The sequence below is a fragment of the Eschrichtius robustus genome, chromosome 8 (assembly GCF_028021215.1).
Source record: "Eschrichtius robustus isolate mEscRob2 chromosome 8, mEscRob2.pri, whole genome shotgun sequence".
Lineage (NCBI taxonomy): Eukaryota > Metazoa > Chordata > Mammalia > Artiodactyla > Eschrichtiidae > Eschrichtius > Eschrichtius robustus.
This window is the reverse complement of record NC_090831.1, coordinates 11,112,305-11,128,032: the sequence shown is the minus strand read 5'-3', so window position 1 is coordinate 11,128,032 and position 15,728 is coordinate 11,112,305. Positions and strand designations below refer to the sequence as shown.

The window sequence follows — 15,728 nt, the reverse complement described above, 5'->3', positions numbered from 1 at the left end:
ATACAAACTGGGAAGGAAGAAATAAAACTGTCCTATTTCTCAGATGACATGATCATCTGTGTAGAATATTTGAAAGGATTAGCAAAAAGAAAACAAACAAAAAAATCTCCTGGAAATAATAAATGATTATAGCAAGACATCAGGATACACTTTAATATACAAAAGTCATTCACTTTCTTATATATCATCAATGAACAAGTAGAATTTGAAATTAAAAACACAATACCATTTACATTAGCACCCACCAAAATTAAATACTCAGGTATAAATCTAACAAAATATGCATAAGATCTATACGAGGAAAACTACAAAACTGATGAATGAAATCAAAGATCTAAATAAATGGAGGGATGTTCCATATTTACAGATAGGAAGATTCAATATTGTCAAGGTATCAGTTTATCTCAACTTGATCTATAGATTTAATGCAATCCCATTCAAAATCCCAGCAAGTTATTTTGCATATATCAACAATCAATTCTAAAGTTTATATAGAGAGGCAAAAGATCTAGAATAGACAACAAAATATTAAAGAAGAATAAAGTTGGAGGACTGAAACTACCTGACTTCAACACTTATTATAAAGCTACAGTGATCAAAACAGTGTAGTATTCACAAAGCAAAAACCTAGACTAGATACATAAATGATAAAGAGAAAGGAATCTAAGCACACTACTACAGAAAATCAACCAATCACAAAGGAAAGGAGCAAAGAAAGAAGGAATTACAAAACAGTCAGAAAAATTAACAAAATGGAAATAGTAAGTCCATACCTAATAATAATTACTTTAAATATAAATGTACTAAATTCTCCAATTAAAATATATAGAGTGGCTGAATGGATAAAAACAAACAAACAAACAGAAAATCAAGACCAAACTATTTGCTGTCTACAGGAGACACAGTTCAGCTTTAAGTACACACAGAGATTGAAAGTAAAGACATGGAAAAATACATTCCATGCCAATGGAAATGAAAGAAAGCAAGGGTAGCTATACTCATATCAGACAAAATAAACTTTAAGCCAAAGCCTGTAAAAAGATACAAAGAAGATCATTATATAATGATAATGATATCAAGAGGATATGACATTTGCAAATATTTATGCACCCAACATAGGATCACCTAAACATACAAAGCAAATATTAATGGACCTGAAGGGAGAACCAATCACACTCTTTGGTATTTGCCAAAAGGAGTTGAAAATGTATGTCCATACAAAAACCCACACATGGATGTTTATAGCAGCTCAGTTCATAATTGCCGAAAGTGGTAAGCAATGAAGAGGTCCTTCTCTAGATGAATGGATAAACTGTGGCATATCCAGACAATGGAATATTATACAGTACTGAAAAGAAACCCGCTATCAACTCATGAAAAGACAGGAAAGAACCTTATATGCCTAATACTACGTGAAAGGAGCCAGTCTGAAAAGCCTGGATGATTCCAATTATAAAACATTCTGGAAAAGGCAAAGCTATGTAAGCAGTAAAAAGATCAACGGTTGCCAGGAGTTTGGGGGAGGTTGGAAGGAGGGACGAATAGGTGAGGCAGAGAGGATTTTAAGGGCACTGAAAACACTCTGTGATACCATAATGATGAATACATGTCATGATACGTTTGTCCCAACCCATGAAATGTGCAACACTAAGAGTGAACAGTAATACGAACTATGGACTTTGGGCTATTATGACATGTCACTGTAGGTTTATTAATTGTAGCAGATGTACCACGCTGGTGGGGGATGATAATGGTGGAGGATCATAATGGGGGGCTGTGCATATGGGTGTCAGAGAGTATGTTAATCCTTGAACAACACAGGTTTGAACTGCACGGGTCCACTTATATGCAGATTTTTTTCAATAAATTGGGACTGCAGTACTACACGATCTGCAATCGGTTGAATCCTTGGATGTGGAACTGCCTATACAGAGTGCTGACTATAAAGTTATACGTGGATTTTTGATTCCTTGGGGCTCAGCACCCAAACCCCTGCATTGTTCAAGGGTCAGCTATCTATGGGAAATCTCTGTACTTTATCTCTGTATCTTTACCCTCTCAATTTTGCTGTGAACCTAAAATTTCTCTAAAAAAAAAAAAAAGTCTTAGTGAACCCGAGCAGGACCCTGTGGGGCTCCTGGGCACAAAAGTCTTTCCATGTCCCCTGCACAAGTCTTTCCATGTCCCCTGTCTCTTATTTGTACGAAATAGGCTTCCTTCAGCCTCCATGACCTTCCCTGAGTTCCAAAGGGCAGGTTCAAATAGTTGCCAATCAGAGTAGTGAGGGTTTGAGGAGACAAGGGAGGAGCAGTCAAGACACAAGAGTGCAGCCTTGGAACAGGGTCCTGGTTCCTCCTCAAGGATACCTAACAATACCTATCTTTGAGCTCTTCTGCAGAACTAAAGCCCCCACCAAATGGAAGATGTTAACTACTTGATGAAGCATTCTTCATTCCAGAGAGAAGGTCACAGAAGCCCATCACAAAACCACCTGACTCCAGATGACCTCTGGATTGAAGGAATGCAGGCCTTGCAGGCACCCTGATCCTTATCAGCAGCCCTGCCCCTCGACTATAATACTCCCCACAAACCCCCCTGGCTTGGGACACACTGTTTTGAGGGCATTAGCCCGCCTTTGCCTGGAAAAGCAATAAAGTTATTCCTTTCTACTTCATCCAAACTCTGTCTCTGAGATTCAATTTGGTGCCAGCATACAGAGGCCAATTTTCGGTATCGTTAGTAAAAACTAAAATAAGATGAAATAAATTATTATAACAAAAAAGAAGTGTAATTGATTTGGGCACATTTAAATATATAACAATTCATGAGTCCAATATGGTACTCACAAAATAGAATCTCCCTCCAAAAAATTCATTGCTGTTATTGAAGGTGACTATTACACCAATCCCATACTCTGAAAACCATTAATTAGAGAAAAGGAATTAAGGATACCCTGACATTCAAGAAGAAACTATATTTCAGAGCAACCAAATGGCCCCAGCTCATAGGGAAAGCTTTTCGGTACCCTTATAGAAGAATGATACCTAATAAGTGTAAAGGAAATGGCAGAAGTGGGAAAATCACCATTTTGTCACTCTGAACGAAATAATTGATTCAAGGTTAAAATGATTAATGCATGCTAAAATCATTAGGTGAAAGGACAATGGGGAACTGAATATTCATATGGTGCAAAAGCATTATTTCATAGTTAATTTACTAGTCCCAAGGGGAAAAACATCACTTTACAATGGAAAGTTCTGGCTGTCACCATTTTATTCAAAGGGACAATACTTAACATTACTAACAGTGGAACAACCAGATATGATATGACCCCTGGTGTAATGCAAATGAAGAATACAGTATCACCTATAAAATATTTAATCCAGCTTTTAGATCTCATTTCCAGTTTACAGGAAATAAAATTTACCACCAGAAACAATTAGATAAATCAAGAATATAGGATATCCTGTAAGACAACGGTACTGCTATCTTCAAAAGCCAAAGTCATGAAAGAGTGAGATTATGTGTTAAATCAAAATAGAATTAAGAAATATTAAAGCCAAAAGTAATGCCTAGTGTTTGACTGGATCCTGGTTAGAGAGAAGCCCTGACATCAGAATATGAACTGGGCATTAGATGGTGTTCAGAATTACTGCTAATTTTCTTAGGTGTGCTCATGGAATCATGGTTGTGCAAAAAAATGTTCTTTCTGGAAATGAATACTGAGGGAGGTATAGGTAAAACATCATGGTGTCTGTAATTTATTTTAAAATATTTCAGCAAAAGAAAAACTTAAATAGGGCAAAATAATAACACCTTTTTAACTGAGGTGATGGGTATATGAATGCTCATACTCTGTTTTTCTGTACATTTGAAAACTGTATTTATTGCTTCTTTCCCATTTTGTCTATTCTTCCTTCGGGGGACAAATAAACCTTAATGGAACTTAGAAATATTTTCTAATACACGAAAGGAAAAGCCAACTCCAGTGGCTTAAATAAATCGGGGTTTTATATTTTCTCTCAGCAAGAAGTCCTGAGGGAAGCTGACGTCAGCACCAGAGTCTATGACGTTCCCTCGGCCTTCCTCTCATCCTTATAAAATCATTTATTCAGTCACAAAATGGTGATTTCCCCGACTCTGCTGTTTCCTTGGCGCACTAGCTATCATTCCTCCACAGGGCAAGCCTGGCCATTGCCCACGTCAAACCAGGAAAAAGATGGAAGGAAGAGGAAGCAGAACTAACAGACTTCCCCTGGGTCTCACTAGCAAGGATTTCAGGCTGAGAGAGCAAGGATGTGGGTGCTTCCAGCCCCTACAGGACAGGCAGGCAAAGGCAGGGAGAACGTGGACCAGGTGCAGTGTGCTGGCCCCTGCTGTCTGCTGTGACCTTTGTGGACCTCACTATTTGTCCTCCAGGTCTCAGCCTCTCGGATTTTCCATCCTTTTACTTCTTTCCTGCATTCTGGGAAATTTATTAAGAGCTATGTTTCAGTTCAGAATCTCTTCTTTAGTTTTGTCTGATTGACTTTTTTGAAGTTTTTTTCTGAACTTCTCATTTTAGTGAGGCTTCTTCTATTACTAGAACTTCCAATTGTTTGTATTCTCTCCTTATGGTTTCTATACTTTACCTTCTTAAAACATTTTTTATTTATATGGAAACGGATTTCTGATTCCATGACGCCAGGTTGGGGGAGGTCTTCCCCGCAGTGCACTCCTGGCTCTTCTCCCCTTCTGGGAACACAGAGTCATTTATTGGACCACCTGGGATGCTCGGCTCATCTCTGCCCTTTTCCTCTTGGGAACAAGCTTCCCACAAGTGAGGTGTCCTCTGCACCAGACAAGCTCTCCCATCACATGCCCAGCACTACTTGTGCCTGGGTGGGTAGCATCTGCCTAATTCTGGGGTTCAGCCCACTTTCTGCAGATATAAACCACATCCTCCATCTTAGCTACATGCTGTGTTTTGTCACAGATGGTATTTTAGGCTCTATCTGCCTCTTTGACTCATTCCTCTTTTTTTTTTTTAAAATAATATACGCGGGGAACTCGTCAAAGACCCCCATATTTACTTTATATTATTTATCAGGTTATTTTACTATGATCTTAAGTTGTCGAGGAACTTTGTGTTGCTGACTCACTGGTGGTAGAAGATTTCCTCACATGACTTCACAATGTCTCACTGAAAGCCCATCCAAGCAAAGCTTCATTTCCATTGGACTCTGTGAAGCTTGGGAAACTGAAGTGTCCCACAAGTCACGAATGATGCCATGCGTGTTTCTGTGAGGTATCTCAACGCAAGTACTTACCTGGGACCCATTTTTATACTAATTTCACACGCCTGGGCCTTCCCCATGACGCTCCTAGCAGAACACAGGCTGGACTTGACTTCCCTCAGGCTCCTTTTCTTCCACTCAGAGCCACTGGCGTCACATTTCCTTGCTGTCGCCCTGGGAAGTGTTCACAAGATCCTTTTTCTCAGGGACTCCAGCCTTTCCAAGATTCCGGCTTCATGCAGGGAGGAGTCTTGGGGTTACCTCTTTACCTCAAAGTAAGCCTCCTGCCTCCAATTTTATCCCAGCATGGAGATTAATCCCCAAGTCCCTAATACTTAAGTTGGGGGGTTCGTCTCTGTCTTTTATCCTCCGGGAAACAAGATTCCCACAGGGTGAGGTGTCCCTTGCCTGGGACTGAAATTTTCAGGCAGCTTTCTTTTTTAGGATATCTTGTTTTAGTATCAGAATCATGCTTATATTCCACAAAATGAATTTGAAAACATTCCCAATACAGTAATGATCTGAGACAACCAGCTTGCAATTACACAAATTAAGATACAGCCCTCGGGCTGCACACCTTCACAGGACCCTGTCCTCAAGCAGGAGCAGCCCAAGTTCTCATTTAGGGGGAGGGGAGGGCGAGTAAATGGAACATCACATCTTACCATGCTCAATATTTCCACCCCACTTATGGGGTACTATTTTTTTTAATTGAGGTGAAATCCACAAAACATAAAATTAACTGACTTAAAGTGAAAAATTCAGTGGCTTTAGTACATTCGTACTGTTGCGTAACTACCATCTCTATCATATAGTTCCAAAACATTTTCATCACCCCAAGTTGTTTAGGGCAGAATTGGCATGGTACTTATGTGTCAGATTCAGTTTGCCCATATTATTTTTTAGAGCAATGGGATTATTTGATATTTAAATGTAAGCAAAAACTTACCTAAAGAATTGGACCTGGAAATTTTTTGGAGGTCGTTAATTAACTATTTGAACAATCTTCTCAAGGACTATGGGTTAAATAGGTTTTCTAGTCCTTCCTCAATTTTAATTCATATTTCCTAAGAATATCATCTGTTTCACTGAGATTTCTAAACTTATCAAAATAGTATCTAGCTATTGTATATTTCCCTATAATTAATTAAGGAAATTACAGCTTCTCTAAAGCTGTTTTATATCCTTCTTGGTCTTACAGCTCTCTTACGTTGTGCTTTCTGGTTTTTGTGCTTCCCTTGAGAATTCTTTTGACTTGTCTTCTCTTATATGGACCACATTTATTCTCCACCCTTGCCCCTCATTTGGAAGTGATTCAGCTTGGTTTCACTTTTAGTATCAGTAATATTTCCTGTTTGATACCTGCAACTATATTGCTCTATGGCAAACTGTGTTTGACATGACAGGAACTTGATAAATGTTTATTAAACGAATGAGTATCACATCAGTTCTGCCTTGAACACACCTCACATATACTACATTCCACCATATTGCACTAGCTATCATTATAATCCCATCTTTCCTTCAATTAATTCTTCCTCCACACTACAGGTCTTTGTTGTTTTACTAAGAGATTTGATCATGACCCATCCTTTCTTAAAAATGGCCAATGGCTCTCTAATGCCAAACTCTTCAGAGAACCTTGCCTGCTTTCCTACTTCACTTCCAGTTTTATAAACTGTCCACATGAGCCCTGTCTCTGAACAGGCCCTCATATTCACACTTCTGTACCTTTCCAATCCACTCTCTGTACACTTCTTGTTGAGTCTCACAACCAACCCCTCAGAGGTCACAGCCTCTCTGACTTCCTGTCCCCATAGCACAAATTACTCCCTTACTCTGTTCCCAGTCTTTTAAACGTAACTCTTTTAGAAAATTTAGTACATTAATTATACTTCAATTGTTTCCTTCCATTTCAGACGAAGAACTCCTTAGACCAAAGAGCAATTACTCATCTTTTTTTACCAATAACTGTTATAATGCTTGGTACATAATAGTACCAAGTAATTAGTACTTTAATAGGTGCTTGAAAAGGCCTAAGCCCAATTCCTAACACTAGACAATTTCTGCTGCAGTGAAAGTTAAAGCTCCTCTCCACACTAAATTGGAGCCCCAATCACAGCCTTTTCCCCTAGGAAATGTGTTGAGTTAGTAATAGAATCTCTCCCAGGAGAAACCCCCCCATACACTTAATTTTGCATTTCATTTCATGGGCCCCAACAATCAAGTTCCACCTGCTCAACATTGTGGCTGGTAATTGAAATCTCCCTACTCACAGAAGAGGGGCTGGCTCAGTGGAAAGGCCACGCTGTGGGAACACAAAATCAAGTTCTAATAATGGCTCCTACACTTAGCACAAGTTAATACTTCAGCTCTAAGACTCAATTCCCAATTTTTAAAATGTGAATACGCACCTACTTTGCTAATTTGTCCTCACTGTACATTCATGCAACACCTAGCACAATACGGACATAAAAATTTCTTTTTAATTACAACTGTGTCATGAAACAGGCATGGAATCTCCCTGCCACTGTTTCACAAGAGAGACGTAATAATGCAGCTGTCCCTTCCCACTTGCAAAAGGAATGGGAAAAGTAGTATTCATAATCCAAATACTGCTAATGTGGGGCATATTTATATTTAAAAGTAAAACCCATTATTTTATATAACTCTTTTTCAATATATTCAAATTAATATTTAACCTTAAACACCTTAGGTTTGTAGTAGTGTGACTGTTGTCTATCTTATCACGATGGTGTATCAAGAGATTCATGGGACTCCCATGATCAGAATTCCCTTTATTTCCTTCTATATTAACGTCCTCTTTGTAAACATAACCACCAGACTGCACCTGACAGTAGCAATCAAGTAAGTGTCTTTTCAATAACAGCCATAACTTTGGAATCTAAAATTAATTGAAAACTATAACCTCCCAGCCTCAACCCATAGCGACTGCTAAATCAATATAACGAAAAACAAGCTTCAGAGGTTTCTCCAGATATTTAATGCAAGATGCCACGTAGCCACAGTCCAAGAGATGCAGTTACCATTAGGGGAGTGGTAGCCCTACTGAATGAAACAAATCAAAATACTGTGATACAGCTACAAGTCTCATATAGATGTATTTCTGTTCTAATTATAATGTAGCCAGTTTGATAAATAAGGTTGCCTCTTGTGCTTTTTTCCTACTTTAGGTTATATACTTTATAGATGAGACACAGAGTCAACTTGACTGGTTTAAGAGCTCTAAAGAGTATTAAAGAGTATTATTTTTACTACAGACCATTTTTTTTTTTTCCAATTAAGAATGGGAAGACACAGCCTTTGGTATATAACTTATTCCCATGACAGTATTTAAAGGATATCATCAGTGTTCGTTGTCAGTTGTGCAGTCTTTTGGTAAGGGGGTAGCTAGGGCCTCTTTGCTCTCAGTAAGTGCTCTGGGCTGATGGATAAACACACTGAACTTAACACCCTGGTTGTTGGCAGCTCTGACAAAACCACTATTGGCAGTCATTGTGATGGCTTTTAGGGTGTCTCCTGTCCCAAAAATCGTTAATGAGCGGCTGTTGATTTTTGAACTGGACACTAGTTTCAAGGCACGCTCAGAAGGCTGGTCTGGGACCACGTTAATTCGCTTAATTAGCATAGCGGCCCGCTCTCTCTCCCCGGGTCCTCCTAAGGTATCTAGGATAGACTGAAAGTCCTTGACGGCAGATTCGCAGGCAAACAACTCCTTGTCCTTCATAAATGCCTCCAGCTGCGGCAGAACCTGCTCTTTCCTCTCTTGCTCTGCTTGTTCGGTGAGCACTTTTTCTCTGAAGATAAAGCGGCAGCCTCCGTAGCTGAGGGCGGATACATATGTGATTAAAGTAGTAATGTCCAGGTTGGCTCTTGTGCACACGTCAACCTTGATCTCCGTTGGAAACGCGACACTCGCTAGGATGTTTTCTCGGTCTACTCTGGTCACCCGCAAAAGTTCGGGGCCCTCATCATCTGATTCGCTCTCACTGGCCTGGAGCTCTTCACGGGGCTCTAACAGAGAGTTCACGGCTACTATGTCTCCCCTCACAGATACACCCATTTCTTTCAGCTTCTCGGCCATGGGGCTGGAGACACTGTTGTAAAATGCAAAGACGATGTGAGGGTTGCTGTACTGCACCGGCTGCTGGTGACTGGCCTGGAGGAAGTCTTCAGCCTGCTCAATGATGCTTTTGTCGCCATACTGGCCCCGGCCCAGCCAAATGTTATGCAGAGCTTCGGCCTTCCGGCCAATGGCTTTCACCCAAGTATGACCACCATTTGCAACGACATCCACCACAAGGGTCTGCTTTTCGCCCAAGATGTCTGTGTAACCAAAGACATGGAGAACGCTGACCACGTCTTCCAGGTTTTCTGCCGATTCCACGATGGCACTGAGGTGCGTCAGGTTAGTGCTCTGTAAATGGGACTCCTTAATGGCTACTTTCCCAGCTTCTACCTTCTGTAGGAATTTTAATTCTGCCTTCAGTTTGCTGCACAGCTTGGTACTACCTTCGATGCCGCCTTTTCTTGACCTGGAGAGTGATTCTGCTCTCTTCATCAGTTCCTTGGCTATGGCGATTCGTTCACAGAGCATGGAGTGTGCAGACATGCTGACAGCATTATGCCTTTCCTATGAAAAGAAACAAATCAACCGCAAGCAATTCTTCACTCAGGATTATAAGACTTCAATCGGACCACAAAGCTTATGGAGGCCGGGTCTATGAACCTGGGGTTCTGCGTGTCTGATTCTGGAGTGACTCCCTCCTCTGAGAGCTAAGGAAAGGATGATAGCTAGACTTCTGAACTGCTCCTTACGTCCGCTGGGTTCTAACACTCTTTGCGCCTTCATTTCTTCAGCTTGAAGGTCATGGGATCCACAATATATCCCGGGTTAGGATAAAACGCAGGGGGCTGGCAACCTGCTACATAAAGAATTCCCTTATAAGCAGCCTTACTGTTCGGTTGTCAAGAAATTTTAGTAGAAGGGTCAAGATGAAAATGATTAAAATAAAAATATCCACACAGACTAGTTTGGTGAACAAACTGTCCAAAACAAGAGACTCTCTCCTCAATTGACCACGCTAACCCTTCCATGAGTGGGTCTCCTTCAACCTGCTGCCTCCTGATTTCCCAGGGGCACACGGTACACACGCCCAGGAATCCAGACCGCCTCGTACCTGCATGTGACGCCAACCCAGCCCATTTCTAAAGACCGAAGGAGCCCACCAACTTGGCTCCCGCTCCCACTCCGAAGAAATAGCCCGAAGATAAACTCCACGGAGCAGCCCGCGGCGGCCCGGGCGGGCGGGCCTGAGGTCAGCGGGGCCTTCCGGGCGGGCATCCGGCCCTGCTCGGTCCACCTGCACCGCTGGCCCCGTCGGGCAGGCTCGGGCTCCAACAGCCCCCGCGACCAGCGCCGGGACGGAGGCGCGGGCGGAGGGCGCTCGGCGGCTCGGCGCCCGCCACCCGCCCCGCCGACCCGGCCCAACCCCCTCCCGGCCTCGGAAGGGGCGCACGGCTCCCCCACCCCCTCGCCCCTTCCCCGGCTCCTCACCGGCAGCGCCCAGGACCGCGAGCGCGAGCAGGCTGGCACGTGCGCGCGAGGCCGGGACCCGCCGGGTAACCTCACCGGGTAGTCCCCAAACCACTCGGGCCTCTGCTGCTGCTCCGCTGGCACAAACACCGCCTGCGCCAGCCCCGCCGCCTCGGGCTTTTCCCGCGTCACGTGGCCCCGCGCCGGGTGACGCCGAGCCCGCTATTCCCAGGCGGCAGCGCGGCCTCCAGAGCGGGGCTGACGCTAGCGCGGCGGCCATGTTTGTTGAGGGAAGAGGCTTCTCCCACTCCCGCCGCGAGGCGAGCGCGGGGGCGCGCGGCCACCTGGCCCCAGGAAAGATGATCTCCCACTGGGGCACCGGCCGCTTGATACCCAGCGTGCCAGGCAGGCTGAACCCGTATCCTAGCATCTAATCATGGTTAGACTTTGCCTGGGGCGGCAGTCGGTGCGTTTTGATGGAGACAACCTCCCGATCGCGCCCACCTCCTCTCCGCGGGTCAAGTACACCGTTTTGCTATCGAGCTCAAACCCCTACGAGTGCCAGACAATGGTTGTCGTCTTAGAAAAAGTTTGGCTCATTTTAACAAAAAACTGGCTGGAGAGGCTTGTCAAAGGTTTCACAGCTGGTTAAGTGCTGTAGCTGGGATTTCTGACCCCACCCCAAAGCACTTGCCACTGCGCCATCACGGGCTCTCCATTAGAAAGTGTCATATTAGAGACGCGCTGCCTTTCTCAAGAGGACAAACGATCGGTGGCTGGCTTCTGAAGGGCTGGGAAATTGATATCAGCTTTAGTAGAGTGTCCAGAGTCACGCATAAAGTAAGGCTAATTTTAAAAATTTAAGAGGACTTTAAAATTAATCCTATGTCTGCCTGCTCCTTTCCTAAACCTTACTTAAATGACAGGAAAGGAATAAACCCACAAGACTACAAAGAACAAGAGATGATTGCACATGAGATGTGTCGATACATTTTTCAAGACAAAGAGCAATAATGACACTTATTCAATGCTTATTATGTGGCAGGCATTGTTCCAAGTGCTTTTCAACATATTTATTCAATCCTGAGCCTAAAAGATATGGTTTAGAGTTAAGTCCGCCAGAGAGAGGTTACTTGAAGCAGGGAAGCCTCTCTGCGGAAGTAGTTAGCAGAGAGAAACTGCATCAAGTGATTCACAAAGCAGGACCCCAGGAAGGCGCTGAACTACAGATGCCTGGAAGGGAGGGGGGCAGTGAGGCGAGGCTGAAAATGGGCATTGCTTACATGTTGTATAAGGAACAGACACCAAGTCCTCTCTCCCGTCCTGTGGAACTGGGACCATTACCCATCCTTCCCCAGGCAGAAGTCGAGTGTATGATGTTGAAGACAGGGAATCAGAGGGGTTCCAGACACATTAGGAAAAGAGTTTAAGTTTTCGTCCTGAATAGTAAAATGCTGTCGGCCCCTTCTCTGCCCCTCACGGAACGCTGGCACTCATGTCCCACTCCCCTCATCACCCTCTCCCTCAAACCCTATTTTTCTCTGGAGAAACAGAGCAAATGAAAGACCACAGAGAAATAGTTTATAGATGCTGATATTCGGCATCCCCCCGTAGGTGGGTTTGGGATTCACAAACACAGCACTTCCAAACATTTTTCTGTTTGGAACCTAAAGGAAACAGAAAACAGAACAAAAAAAAAAATTTTTTTTTAAATATCTTTAACTAGCATCCTCAGATAGAAGATATTTCAGCCATAAATCAAAGAAGAATTTTGTTTTTAAAGGGGAGATAATGGAGTATAGGAAAGAGTTCTTCAAAATTAAAAATATCCCAAATCTTAAAAACATCAATAGAAAAGTAAGAAGAGTGTAAAAATCTACTAAAAAGTAGAATTAAAAAAATAGGTGAAAAATATAGCAAAAACAAAAGGCTCCAGTATCCAATTAATAGGAGTTTAAATGTGGAGACATTTCTTTCTAACCTAGAATTTTTAAACCCAGCCAATCAAGAGACAAGAGGAGAAGAAAGAGTTTCAAAGACGCAACCAGCTTGGATTAGAGCAGAAAGAGAGGGTTTCAAGAAACTTCTTGGAATGGTGCTGGGGGAGAGGGGCTGCACAGAGTTGGCTGAGAACTGTCAGATTACCTTGTATCTGACAGTGAGGAAAACTGTGCAGAGGGTTTTGCAATCCCGTTAGGGAGGAACTGGCAAGAATTAGTGACAGCTACAGAGAAAACAAAGCAAAAAAGTGAGGAAAAGCAATCACAGTATACTTACATACCCCTAATAAAAATCTTTTATGCTAAACATTGTGATCTAATTAAAGCAGAAGGGAAGTGAGGGTGGTATAGGAGTTCTAAATTCTCATCTTGCCGAATAAAATGTTTATATGATGGCTGACCTTCAGGAATCCAGAAATAACCATAATAAGCCTACTGTTTTGAAATACAGGAGTACCTGATGGAATACTTAAAATGGGAAAAGTGATGAAACTCAGGGACAGGGCCTTTGATCAAGTGTTAAAAGTTATCTAACTTTTAAAATAGGCTCATGCTTAGGAAGCTATCACTTACTTGGCAGGCAGGTATTGCTGGTTCGATAATAAGGTCCTTGAGAGCAGGGTCAAGGGAGGAGTCTGAACTGAAGGAACTGTGTGAGGCAACGTGACATTAATACAGGACCACTGGACTGGGTTTCAGGACATTAGGATTCTAAACCAAAGGAGTTACCAACTCTTACATGTTCTCAGGCACTTCACTGAATATCAGCTCGTGTTTCTTTACAACAGGGGCTCAGAGCTTGCCTACTTTAGCAAGGAGACATGTGATAAACAGGTGAAGTTAAGGCTTAGAGTTGGCGGTTTCAGCCCATGAACATAGTCGAGCAATAGATGAAAAATCCTTTGATCACCCTTCTCACCTAATCAGTGCCCAATGAGCCAGCACTGGATAATTATAAAGATCAATATTACTTTTCTTCCTTATTTCCCTTTCCTTTTCAACTCCCTCTTCCCCCCACACGTGTGAATTTTAAACATTTCCATGTTTCACTGCTAATAATTGTTTTGCAAACTTGGATTCATGGTTCAGTTGAGGAACTGGAAGAGACAAACAAGTGGAGGCAAATTTTTTAAGAGAAGATACAAAAAAATTGGACCAAAAATGGAGAGGGGAATGTATACTAGGAGCATTATGATACTTAAATAAGATTAAAAGAAGCTAGAATCCACCGGCTAGAAATGACAGAAGAGTCGGAGAACATTCAGGGATGCATAATGGGTTGTCAGACCAAAAACGTGAGTTTCCCAAGAACTGGAACAAAAGGGAACAACTGAAAATTAAGGTCAGTGAAAAGAACAAACTGAGAACCAAGGGAGTTCTAGGCAGCTTCAGCTGAACTGGGCTTTGTACTTAATGGGGCAAGAGGCAGAGAATAGAACCTGGACACAGATCTGCTTCAGCTAATTCTTCCTCTCTTTATTCCATAGGACTTACTGTGTTAGCACCCAATAAGAACCTCCATGTGCTTTCTTTTTGTCCTAAATAAAAATGCCTTTACTCTTCCCTTCTTTGATTTTGTAGAATTTTGGCATTCCTCTGGCTTCTTAATATTGGACATTAGAGAGAGCCTAAGCAAGTTTAAAGGAGCTAAAACTTATGGGGTACTTAACCATTAACCTTGCCAGGCCTTTCACTTGCATAATCAAGTTTAGTCCTGAGAAAACCCTCTGAGATAATTACTTTGTGCAGTCACTCGGCCAGTTAAGTGGGAGAGTTGAGACTTAACTCCAAAAACCATTCCTTTTTAACACTAAGTTCTCCTTGTAGCGTGCTGGATTCACAATGTACGAAGAGCCGACAAGGAGAGACTGTTATATTAAATGAGGTCTTCAAGACAAATGTCTAGAAATAGGTCAAGTTGGTATCTCCCATCTCCCATCATAACGCTTCAGCCACTACAGGGGTGTTAGTTACAGTGACAGTGGGTAGAACTGGGAATCCTGACAAAAATGCTCCAAGATAAGGCTCTTGCCTAAAGAGCCTAAACTTGGCTAGATCATAATCAAGATGTTTTGAGCCACATTTAAATCACAGAAATGCCCACGATCTCTTTGTTGGTAAGAACAGTGACATTCATAAACTCTATGTTCTGTGAGCAAGACTAATGACATGATTTCTCTTATCCTATGATGCCTTAAAAAACCAAAAAAAGAAAACTAAGTGCTATGCCTTCACATATAATGAAAACAGGCTTCAGATACCCCATTATCTGCTTGCTTCTATGAGCCTTAATTTGCAGTGAAGGTTCTGATTACACTGAGATTACATGAACGAGGGAGAGACTTGAGCCGTAATTTTGACATTTAAGTATTAGTATTTTATTTCCAGCACTCACGTTCATCCTTGAGTTAAAAAGATTTAGTAGATTCTAGGGGGCTCTTTTTAAATACATTTACCTACTTGTGATGGAAAAGCCAACAGGAACTAGCACACCATTTTTTATGTATGTACATAATATATCTCCTATAGGAGACTGTTTGGCTTAACACTCCTGGCAGCTCCAGTGCAATCTCACAGAGCATCCTAGGGTTTCACTGACCCACACTTAATGGTGCCTGAAAAACATCTATGCTTCCACCTTGTCTCAGAATCCATGAAAGTTTGCATATTCTCCCAGCTCTAAAAGCAGTGATGTTTACCGAAATCAGCATTTTGCTTTACTGAAGCAGACATCTGACAGCAAAGAGAGTAACAAGATTTGACTTAACCCAAACTGCATGAGGACTAAAGACAGTTTCACCATTCTGCTTTGTAATGTAGTTTCCAGAAATCAACTGTGATGAAAAGCAGGATATAACTATGTTAAAATTTTACTAATTCCTAAAAAGCAGGAAG

The 15,728-nt window shown here is 42.1% G+C and overlaps 1 protein-coding gene across 1 annotated transcript; it reads right to left on the bottom strand.

Moving 5' to 3' along the window:
- Positions 1-8,261: 8,261 nt before the first annotated feature.
- C8H7orf25 (chromosome 8 C7orf25 homolog) lies at positions 8,262-11,000 on the bottom strand. The gene is made up of 2 exons (XM_068549883.1): positions 10,855-11,000; positions 8,262-9,930 (listed from the first exon to the last, which is right to left on the bottom strand). The coding sequence occupies exon 2, from the start codon at positions 9,907-9,909 to the stop codon at positions 8,644-8,646; it is 1,266 nt and encodes a 421-aa protein (XP_068405984.1). The 5' UTR covers positions 9,910-9,930; positions 10,855-11,000; the 3' UTR covers positions 8,262-8,643.
- Positions 11,001-15,728: the final 4,728 nt, after the last annotated feature.